Source organism: Nyctibius grandis, chromosome 4, assembly GCF_013368605.1.
Source record: "Nyctibius grandis isolate bNycGra1 chromosome 4, bNycGra1.pri, whole genome shotgun sequence".
Taxonomy (NCBI): Eukaryota; Metazoa; Chordata; class Aves; order Nyctibiiformes; family Nyctibiidae; genus Nyctibius; species Nyctibius grandis.
In genome coordinates this window covers 64,309,899-64,321,647 of record NC_090661.1, presented here as the reverse complement: position 1 = coordinate 64,321,647, position 11,749 = coordinate 64,309,899, and the positions used below count along the sequence as shown (strand labels likewise).

Here is an 11,749-nt window from a genome sequence, read left to right as displayed (position 1 = left end):
TAATGTTTATTACCAACCTCAACTAGCCATCATTTATTGTCAATTCACTATTTTGTGACTTTATGACTACAACCTATTTAATACTCATTTAAGTGCTCTGAAAGACTTACAAAGGAAATTGAAAAATGAATTCAAATCCAGTGCTAAGTGAAAAAGTTAACCCTGCTCTTGTATCCACATGGAGTTTTCAGTCTGGCCCTGCAGAACTCCCTCTAGGGTCAGGGAAGCTGCTGAGCTGCTTTCAAATAGCACTTTTCCCAATGGCCTGTTACCATTTATTAACTAACAGATGGTTCATCCTATGCTAATAGCACTGAGGTATCATAAACATTACTAAAGTTATAAGTTATTATAGCAATTGTAATTTCACTGCTGAACAGTTTACTAGATTAAGGGTTGGAGTCTGCCTGTGCTTTATAGTATTTTTAATTCTAAGAACAGAATAGGCACATCATTAAATAATTAACTGACTTAGTTTTGGAATATCCAAGTTTGTTCCCTGCTTTTAACACATAAAATATCAGCTGCAGTGCTTAGCAACTCTTTAAAATAAAAAGCCGTATAAAATTCTTATATTCAGAATGGCCAAAGCAGTAAATAGATGAGTAACTTGCGTACAAGTTATTACCAATGAATAAATAAAGCTGTTGCAGTTGGCAAGGAAGCACCATAGATTATATGAATGATAGTGAAGTGCATCCCCTCTGGCACTCAAGCATGCAGGAAGATGGGCATCATAGTTGATAGTTACTATAAAATGTTAAAAGGGCAGCAACTTACAGCATTGTGCAGTGCAAGTCCTGAACTACACTGCTGTTAACCTTTAACAAACATAGTTATGCATGGTGTGATTGGTGGCTGCATGAATCCAAGAAGTGCTGTTACAATCAGCTTCAGAGAGGTGATTTATTTCACTTGGAAACCAACGCCAGAATAAAACATTTCACTGACTCTACCCATATCACCACAGTAGGCTTTAGCAGACAGAAGTTAAAACAGTTTTATTTTCCTAAACCCCAGTGAAAGCCACCAGATACAGAAGGCTCCTCTCAACATGTTCAGCAGTGGTAAAGTAACAGATCTCAGCTGATCCAAGCTGGATCAAATATGAGGAGAGATGGTGACAAGGCACACTTTACAACACACCTGAGGCGTGTTGAGATTTTGGCAGGGAAACACGGTTTTTGATAGAAGAGGCATTAAGGCCTGAAAGGTCAGTAGTTCAGGAGAGTAGTCCACCAGAGTATCTTTAAAGTGTCATTGCGGCTGGATTTACTGTAAGAGACACGACTCTACAGCAAAACTTAGCAGGACAAAATTACACCTTCAACTTCCCAACTAAATAGGATAAATATCTTCTAATAATGTGGCTTTAGGTACTTCATATGCAGTAATACATCACTTTCCTAAAGAACATATGTAGTCTATAGTACCAAGCCAGTAACAAAACGAAGGTAAACTGCAATCAGTTCAAAAAGAAAAAAAAAAAAAAGTGCATTTGGTTCAACAAACATCACTACTGAAAAATTTCATTTTTAGGTTGTGTGTAGTGAAAATGTGCTTCTTCCTTGGGATTGTTATATATTGCATGTTTCCATTTGATGATGTGGTTTTCAAAAACAGGTTAGAGGTGAAAAGGTGACCATGTCTGGAATCTGGTGATACAGAAAGCTGAGTGAAAAAGAAAAACTAAGTTAATTTTTTCCATCCTACATTAAGTTAATCACTTTGCGTATTTCAATCTAATTTTTACACAGTTTTCATAAAAATAAAATTAGCATAAGAAAATAAAAGGACATAACTAGGAAGATAATGGAAAACATCCCACTATATGATTTAACTTACTTACAAATTAGAAATGGCAACGTACATTTCCTAATGAGCTTTACTTTGAGACACCAAACTGCAGGGCTTGTTCTTTCCCTTCAGAAGCTACTCCAGAAAAATATGGTCCATGTACCTTAACTTTGTGTCATGATTCTTTTTACTTTTACTCCTTCTTCATCTATCTTGAACCACTTCTCCTTTGCCTAAACCCCGTCTCTGCATTTTACACATTTCCAAGTATGTGTCAGCTGCTGCGATCCCACCCTCATGTACTCACTGAAGAAAGCAGAACTGAATTATGAAGGAATAAGCTGGACAGTCTCTTTTATTTTTCTTTCTGAATTTTCCAGCCTAACAGCTCTTCTGTACAAGGGTCCCGGAATGGTTATACATCATCATCATCCAATGCAGTAAATATAGAATAAAACAGAGCAATGAAAGTGTGCCTCAAACTATGCAGCTCCACAGCAACAACAGCTGTTCAAGTTTATTCTCCACTGAGGAAGGGACCTTGGGTTAAGAATATTCATCCAAAACACTTGGTTAAAAACTGAATGTGACTGATTTTTTTTAAAGCAGCAGGGAATGACAGAATTTTCCTTCCAACTTGCATTGCTTTAGCAAGAAAGAAATAGAGCTTATTAAGGCCTGTTTGACCAAAGACACAAACGCACTAACAACAAAGTATTTCAATTTCATTTCTCTCCCTGTTTTGTAACACAGCTTAAAAACAGTAACATTCTCAAATCCTTGTAATTACAACATCAGTTCTGCCTTCCTCCTTAAGTAGCTCCTGTTTTCTCCTCAAGTGAACAAACCAAATCTGAATCGTTCTGAATATCTGAAACGCAAGTTTGAATGCAATTTCTTCTCTACCAGCTTTGCTTCTAATGTCTCTCTTACCATATTTTAGGAGTGAGTTACAATCATCATTCTCAGTGATCAACGTGTTGATCCTTCTACAGACATGCCTGTCTGTAGACAAAATCTTCCTTTGTCATCAGAGCATCCTGACTACATTTTATATATTGCTGCGCTCTCTCAACCAATAAGTAATTTGCCCTAAAGTCCAGCTTATGTAATGAATAACCTTACATTTCAGTATCCCCCATATTATGTTGTTTTGCATTTGGTACATTATATTGTACCTTTTCTAAAGCTGTCAGATAGGTTTCAAAGAGCAAAAAACAACTCCACATCCAAATATATCAGGACCAAGCAATTACATGAGGATATATGCTAGAACAGGTGGCTACAGCACAGAGGAACAAGTAAAATACACAGTGTGATTCTCTGAAGTACTTTCAGAGCAATTCTTACCTTGGTCTGGATCAGTGCTTTGCAGTCGTTAATACTGAAACCATCAAATCTGAAGTCCTCATTATCCTTAACATTTGATTCCTCAAAAATGTCATCCTGTCTCTCCAAAAAGTCCTAAAAAAACATAATTTACATTTTCTTTATGAATTTCTATCTGATCTTAAAGCATATAACCTAAAGAGACGTTTCCCTCAAATAACAATAACAAAATATTACTTTCTGAAGCTGTACTTTGATTTATCATGTGCCACCCTTGCATTAAAACAATTTTATGCCAAACCAAGTTCTACGCAGGTGAATCAATTTTTGACTTAAAATTTTTTTAAAAAAGCAATTGCCAATTAAAATTAGCCCTAACCTACACCAGAAAATAGCTGGGAAATACATCTTCATCACTATTGTTAAAAGCAATACAATTTTCCAGTAACAAAAAAGAAGTAATGACATAAGTTTAAGCTGCCTGGGCATTGATTTAATGCCAGTGTATCTATGAGCAAGAAAGGAACAGAAGGGGAGTTTAACTATGTTGGAGAAACGTCTCCCATTCTCTCCTGTTAAGTGACAGTTCTATAAAAGTGACTTTCAAGTGCAGAATAGGCCCTATACCTTCAGCACTGTTGTTCTGTTTGTTATAACTTGCATGAAAGGTCAAATACATCCATAAAATCAAAATTGAATGCAGTAACCCCCCCGCCCCGGGCTTCACCAATCAAATTAGCAATTGAAACTGTTACGTCTGAAAACCACATGTGACTAATTCATCCCAACTAAATAACCAGGTTGAATACTAAACCATCTCTGATACCTTTATCTTCTCAAAACAAGACATTAAACACAGACATTTCTTTTTGAGATCTTTCAATAATGTTGTTTTGGTCTTGATTCAATTTAAAACATACTCTCCCTCAAGCCTTGCGAAAACAGATACCATAATCTGAGGAAAAGGGAAGTGGAACACACTTTCAGTTCATATACAGTAAAAACATCCAGTAATTACTTTAACAGCCTCTCTGATTCAAATCCGATTTTCACTTAATGGAAAGATATTAGAGACTAACAATTTTCTTATACACTGAGCAAAAAAGAAAACCATCTTACCACACACACATCCGAAATTTCTACATCTATACTAAAGCTGAACGTTACCATCTAATGCAACAGGGCACTACATAATGGAGACTTCAATGTAAATACAATCAAAATTTGATCCTGCACAATTTGATAGTTACTTGCACATAATCATGAGAAAACACCAGACTATCATTTTAAAAGGCTCTCTGTAAAAAACTCATGGCTCACTCAGATGTAGCTCCTCATGCATCTGCATGTATAGCTTACAGAAAATGAGATTCATAACCAAGTGCTTATGCTGGCATGCTTGCAAACCATTGTTCAATTACCTTTTGATTTGCATCTATTCCAAGAACACTCAAGAGGTTTTCTTGGCAATGAGATTTACTCCAGGGATGTCTTAAGCTGGGGGTATTATCAAAGTCTCTAAGTGTTCTCCATATGTTTCTAGAATCAATGCTAGGAAAGAAAACACAGTCTGAGGTTATAAGGTGTACAAAGTTTCCCGTAGATGTATATAACTTAGTTATTTTCACTACATACAGTTGTGTACTAGCCTACCTTGATCTAAAAAGCAACTTACCTTAAAACTACATTCGTTCAAACTATCAACCCGATGTACTAATAAGCTTGAGTGACAATTAACGGAAACACTAAGTCAACATAACTGTATGTTTGGGCTTCTCAGATAAGAAGTGCATTAGAAGCATATTTCAGAGATTATTATACGCCAACAGCTCGGATTATTCAATTGCTTCTAAATGTGGGTAGAGTTCAGCCCTATTAATTCTGCACGTTGCATTTTCTGTCTCTCAAACCTTTCTCCTTCCCATCACTCATGCTTTTCCACTGCGGCAGCCTGCTGCTCAGGTGGGTGACCTGCATCTGCTCTGGACAAATAGGTACTACAGAACAAGCCAAAGGCACACACTACTGAAACAGTGAGAATCAGAGAGTTCCCTCTACATAGTACTTTGGGTTCTTACATTCCTCCTACATAAATCCAGTTGCTTTTTGCTTAGTACAGGATGCCAATTATCATTGATCTTAGTTATTCACCACAGTAGATCAGGGCTTTTTTGTCTGTAGTTGGTACTCTGCTATAATACTGCAGTCCCTTTTGCATACATATCCTACTTCTCCACAAGTCTGAGGCTGATTAAAATACAATGCACATACAAGGAACTTGCCAAAAGGATACCCACATGAAATGTCTTAACTACATTTCTTGTGATTCTTATGACATTTCCGAAGTACGGTCTGACCAGCTTTCTAGACACAAAGCCTCAGATGCATGCAGAAATAACCACAATACTGTTCAGTAACTACAATACTGCTCAGAAGCTGCTGATCCTTCAAAAACATGTAACAGATCTAAAAGTGTTCCAGCTGTCTTAAGAGAAAGATAAGTTAATGATACTAATTGCTACTAACATAACCCCAGGAAAGAAGCCAGATGCACCACAGATTCTGAAGCACATCTGGTTAAACATGAGAAGAAGTTACCACCTGGGAAAACTGGGGAGGGAGGAAAAAAAAAAGTGAGTGGGTTGTTAGTAGAAGCAGCAGCAATGCTCCTGCCTCGGATGATGAAGAAATAAGTCAGATGTGTTGTAAAGAAAGAACAAGGGAACAGGAAGAACAGGCTGCCTGTCGGGTGTTCTGGCATTCCAGAGGCTTAGTCATAAGAAGGCACACCACCAGCAGGAAAAACCCTAAGCAGGAATTTGTAATTTTGACATATTCCCTTCCTTGTTTTCCAATGGCTAAAACACAATCCATCTCCTTTAACAACACAATACAAAATTGGTATGATCTATATGCTGAAGAGCATAATGATTAAAAAGATTTTTAAGTTCACCTGCAAGTACCACTGATTTTTAAACTATGAAATAAATAGTGTAATTGCTGAGGAACTTTTAAATTCTTTTTTTTAAACTGTTGATCCAAACTCATTACCAAAGTTGATTCTTCATAAGTTCAGGTATCCCAACATCTTCATTATTTGTATCAAGTACTTGATCCAGGCTTCTTATGCTCTCTCTGGACTGTGATACAAAGACTTCTGGAAAGCCCAGCTTAAATATATCCTCATAGCTGTGGTTTGCCTAGAAAAAACAGAGTTTTAGTACATATGTTATACAGACCATCCCCACGGTTCATGAAGGGCCTAGTCCAAAGACCACAATGTTTCTAGTGATTATATTATTGATTGTTTTTAAATTTTGTATTAATATTAATGGCACAGAGGAACTGAGCCCATAGTTCAGTGTTTTGAGTATTTACCTAGAATTAGAGGAGGAGAAGCAGGAGTCCAAGAGTTTCTGATGAACCTTAGTCTCTAGCTTCCCAGCTACGAAGTTATAGACTGGTTTGCCTACTAACACTCAAGTCTCCTGCTCAGCTAATTCAGTCCAGGTCAAAACGGATGTATAAATTAGATTTAATCTAATGATGAGGAGGGCAAAATCAACAGAGCTGGTAGAAGCTTCTGTACTTCTGAGCATGCTTCTAGAAACAGAATTGTGCCCATGCTGCTCCCTCCTGAAGTAAGGCCTTGCTAACTGCCTATCCTGAGGGCAGCTGCTGGACATTCAAAGATTCCTGGGTAAAATCCTTTGAATCTTGCCCAAAGTGTCACAATATTTTAAATCGATTTGTAAATTATTTCAGTAGACTTAACTTACAACAGGTGTACTATATGGAGGAGAAAGATGTCTGAGAAGCAGAATTCTGTGAATGCACACTTCTAAAGCATACGCGGAGAGCAACAGTCAAGGAAAAAAAACCTTCCAAGTAGGTACCAAAACCTAAATAGGACAGGAGCTAAGGAAAAGTCAGGCAGCTGCTCTTGGCTTGGGGTAGGGTGGGGAAATTACAGCCACAGAAATGTGAATCAAGGGAAGCACAGATCTGCCTCACTTGTAATATCTTCTTAGAGCCTGTGATGTTACTCCAACGTGCATACACATCACTGGCTTACAGTTTAGCCAAGCCAGATGAAAAATCCAAATTTTTTTTAATTGTTTTTATTACTGTCTACTTCAGTGAGTGTTTTCTAAAGAAACTTTGGTATATTTCCATTTACCTTGTAGCCTTGGTAGTAATAATAAAAATGTGAATGCACAAATTACACATCCGTGCTTTTTTTGACTAAATCCTCTATATCCTATTATATCAGAATACTCCAGTGCACTAGTCCCTCTCACAAAGGCCAGTATTTAAAGAACACATGAAAAATCCTTGAAGTTATTCAATCATGTAGCCAAAGCATCCAGCTACTGCAAGGAAATTAATGATTATTTTCATCTTAAAATACATGGTTCTGCTCCAGACTGATATTGTTTAATTAACTGAAGCATTAGACATTGAAGGTCAGACCTCTGACCTCAGATTATCTCTAGAGCTCCCTTCCAACTTACCTGGACTTTTTCTATGGATTATACAGAAGATAGAGCCCCCGTTGTTATGATCTCAAACAAACAATACAAAAAGCACAGGGATGAAGGACAAGCTACACATACGTTCTACACCCAAAGAAATCTCCAACAGCTCTGCAGCTGTTTCTCTACCCTGAGACAAGAAAAGACAACTTGAAACTCCAGGCATGGATAACTTATTTAGCTCGTACTGGACATTGCCTTTTGCCTTTAATAAATGCAAAAATAAAGCAAAGGCTTCAGTAAGATAAAGCTCCTACTGCCTTTTGGAAAGAAACCAAACAATCTGCTACATTCTATTTCAGCTCCAGTCATTACATACTCTCTTTTTTCCAACATAAGACTTCTTGTCCCCAATTTCCAGCATTACAAACAATGTAAATTCTCTGTTTATGCACACCAATAACCAGATACCTTGTGATCTTCACTCTGTCAGTGCCGGACAGCTTATCCCACGTGCATCTACCTGCTTTCCCTAGTAATACCTCTACAACAGCTAAAGTTCCCAGGCAAAGGCAAGAAAGCCTGTCTTCAGAAAACCCTCAATTCCCTATGCGGACTAAAACTCATCCAACAGACCACAAGCAGTAAGATATTACTGCTACTGATTAACTCCGTGGAAGTCGATTGCTCTCTTTTTTCAGATGTTTTAATCTAGGATAAAAACATTAAGAATGAGGGTGTTTTGTTTTGTATTGGTACATTCTTATTTTCCTTTTGTTACTTTGGTTCGCTTTGGTGATGCATGTTTGGTAAACATGGAAACACATTAATTGCAACAAGGTAGAAGCCTTCACCTGAACCCTTTTTTGTGCTGATAAGGACTCATTATGTTATTTATTCAGATTATTCGTTCTAACATTGTATGAGAAAATGTAACATCCTCTGCTAGAAAGTGAATGATATTAAATTGTTTCTATTCATTTTTTGTGTCATTAACTTCGACCCACAGTCAGTTTAAAATTCCAGAGAGACTGTTGGATTATTCAGGCAGTATATTAAATAATGAAAGTTAGTTTTTCCCAATTTCTAACTCAATTTTATGTTGGTTTATTTCAATAACCTTGCAGGCAACTCACAGAATTTTTTGTCCACCCTGTTTTTGTTACCCACCTTCCTGATTTTTTGTTTCCTACGCTCATTCTTGCCTAGCTTTTAAATTGTGAGTGCCTCAGGGCAAGGTTCATCATTTCTACGTGCTTACTTACTCCTAGTGTCTAGAAGCAAAGTAGCGCATTACATTCTTTAAAGCTCTCCAGCAGGATAACATTAAGTATTTGTCAAACACTGTAAAGAAGTTGCTTTTGTTCCACTTGAGCTAGCTGCAAAGTTGCTTGACAGTTTCTCTCCCTGTACAGCGTTATCCGCTATAGAGAAGACATTCAGATACTAATCTTGAGATGGAGGAAGCGGTAACACAAACATTTCTGGTCTTTGGTTTACTATTAACACATACCTCATTTAGAGAGCTTGAAGTCTCCTGTATCCCACTGTGTAGAGATGGCTCAGAACAAAAGTGATCCACAGAAGCTCTGCAATGTCCTCTGCTTAATTCCGTATCAACTCTAGGTGTTTTTGTTGAATTCACCAAAACCTCAAGATGGTGACTGAATCTCTCTGATTTGTCTAAGGGCTCCCTGAAGCCTTCAAAATCACCCCAGGAACCGCTGGATTCTGAGGTACTAGAACTGCTCTCAGAAAACCCCTCCCAACTTCTGCCTTTGCTATTCACTTCAGGGAGGCTTTGCTGCATTACTGAAAGATTAATATTTTCTTCTTCATTTGTCCTTTCATTTGAGTTACAGTCACTTTCGTGGAGAGACAAACCACCTACTTCAACTGCTAGGTCTTTTAGAGACATCCGTCGAGATGTGTTGGTATTAGTAAGACTTTCTCCTAGTGACAGGTTCTGCATCTTTGTTCAAGAAAAAGTCATTTGTTGAAATCTGTACTGCAAAAAAAGGCTACCGAAGTTCAGTTGCATTAGAAATCTGAGTATTTCCAAAACAGAATCAAATTCTTTGTTTCACACCAAAGAATAATAATACTGCTAAATAAAACAGGATGTCCTCAGCTTCTCCTCCAGTAATCAGCATGTGCATGTTATTCAATCTCACTTTCTGTGTAGGATATTAGCCTGCAAAGAAAGAATCATAAATAAATACTTCTGTGATAAGGGCTGTGGAGGAATAAAGAAAGATAGCTGATAAGGCAGGAGAAAGAACGCTCAGGTTAACAAACACATTCCAGTATTATACAACCAAAAATTGCTGTAGGCAAAATTATTTAAAATTTACACTGAACCATCTGCCCACACCATAAGAAAGCCATTAAATTAGCGACCATTACTCAGAAAACACTTAACAGAAGTTGATGGATATTAATTGAGTACTGATCGAGTATACAGGAGACAAACCAAAATAATTACAGACAATATCTGACACTTATCAAATATTTTCTACAAGTATTTATTTAATCCATCTCGTGTATAATGGAAGAACGTTTTTTTTTTGTTTGCACGGCTTTCCCTGCCCGACAGGTTACTGAGAGGTGAACACGACTTGAGCAAGCTGGGAACCGTCCGTTTTTATCCTGTGAAAATACAGTGCTTCCAACTACTTCAGCAATTAAGCCAGATTTAGTAAGTCCGGTCTGGCACCTGTAAATGATACAGGCAAACCTGCATTTATCATTTTAGATTAATCACACCTCCTCGAGCATTTTTCCGACTGACAAGCTGGTCTGGGAGCAGGTTAGGAGCTACACTAAAACCACTTCGGAACGACTGGCCGCCCTCAGGTATTTTTCTGTGCTTAACAGACACGACAGATCTGGGGTTTTTTTTCTCCCCAAGTTCACCTCGAAGGTGGCACAGGACCGGCCAGGCACCGACCGCGGGAACGGCCGGACCCCCGTCCGCCCCGCCGGGCTTTGGAGGGGCTTGGCGGGGGGGCAGCCAGGACACGGGGGCACGGCGGGGCCGCCGCTGTCCCCCGGGCGGAGCAGGGCAGGGGGAGCGGACCAGGAAGGCGGCCGAGAGCCCGTCACCGACCCGGAGCCGCCGGCGCTTCACCCAGGGGAAAAGGCTCCTCCACCGTGTTTTCCATCGCCCGGCCCGGCCAGCCCGAACCCCCAGCAGGGACCGGGCACCCCGGGCTGGGCGCCGGCACCTGCCCGCCGCGGGGAGCCGCGCTCCCGGGGAGGGGGAGAGAGGCAGGGGAGGGCACGGCGAGCAGCCTCACCCCGCGGCCCCCGGGAGGGCAGGGCCGCGGCCGTGCCTCAGCTCCTCAGCTCCTCAGCTGCGGCGGGGGCGCGGAGCCGCCGCCGAGGCGGGCGCGGAGCCTGAGCGGCGCTGGGGCAGCTCGGGACCCGCCAACCGTGAGGAAACAGCCTTACCGCCGATCCAGGGCCCCGCACCGCCCGGCCAGCGCCCGGGCCCGGCCGCGCCGGCAGAGCGCCAGGGGCGGCGCCGAGGTGTGCCGGGGCGGGGCGGCGGGGCCGGCGGGGGGCCGCTACCGGCCGGGGGTGCTCGTAGCGCGGGGCGGGGCGGCCCGGGGGCACAGCGGAGCGCTTCTCGCCCCCAGACCCTGTCAGCCGAGGCGCTGCCTCCGGGGGCAGGCGGGAGAGGCCCTCCAGCGCCCTGCCGTGGCGGCGGGCCCGATCCCCCGCGGGCCTGCCCGGCCTCCTCCTGTCCGGCCTCCGCCCCGCCGAGGGGAGCAGCAAGGGGCCGAGGAGCCCCAGCCCTTCCTCAGCCTTCCCGCAGCCAGGCCCGGCTCTCCTCTTTCTCTCCCCTTTCGCTGCTTTGACAAGTACTTCCCCGGTTCTCTGACCTCACCCCTGGGCCTCCGTCATTACCGTTGTCTTCACCTGCGTCTGCCTTGGGATGAAACCACCCTGACGTCTTCCAGCCAGAAGTCGATACCTGCCCTCCAGGAAGAGACTGATTTTAAAATTGTGATGTGAAAAAAAAAAGTATTCACGTTTTTCCAGCTTCTTCCTGCGATCTGGCAAGCTAAGGACATAGAGTTTGATGGTGGTGGTTCGTGTTTGCTTTTAATTTGAGAATACCTAAAATCCTCACAACATTACAA

At 41.2% G+C, this 11,749-nt stretch overlaps 1 protein-coding gene across 1 annotated transcript; it reads right to left on the bottom strand.

Annotated features, from left to right (window-relative positions):
* Positions 1–975: 975 nt before the first annotated feature.
* On the bottom strand, positions 976–11,138 carry CLBA1 (clathrin binding box of aftiphilin containing 1). Its single transcript, XM_068399413.1, has 6 exons — positions 11,055–11,138; positions 9,115–9,795; positions 6,178–6,326; positions 4,548–4,677; positions 3,148–3,261; positions 976–1,671 (listed from the first exon to the last, which is right to left on the bottom strand). The coding sequence occupies exons 2-6, from the start codon at positions 9,571–9,573 to the stop codon at positions 1,504–1,506; spliced, it is 1,020 nt and encodes a 339-aa protein (XP_068255514.1). The 5' UTR covers positions 9,574–9,795; positions 11,055–11,138; the 3' UTR covers positions 976–1,503.
* Positions 11,139–11,749: the final 611 nt, after the last annotated feature.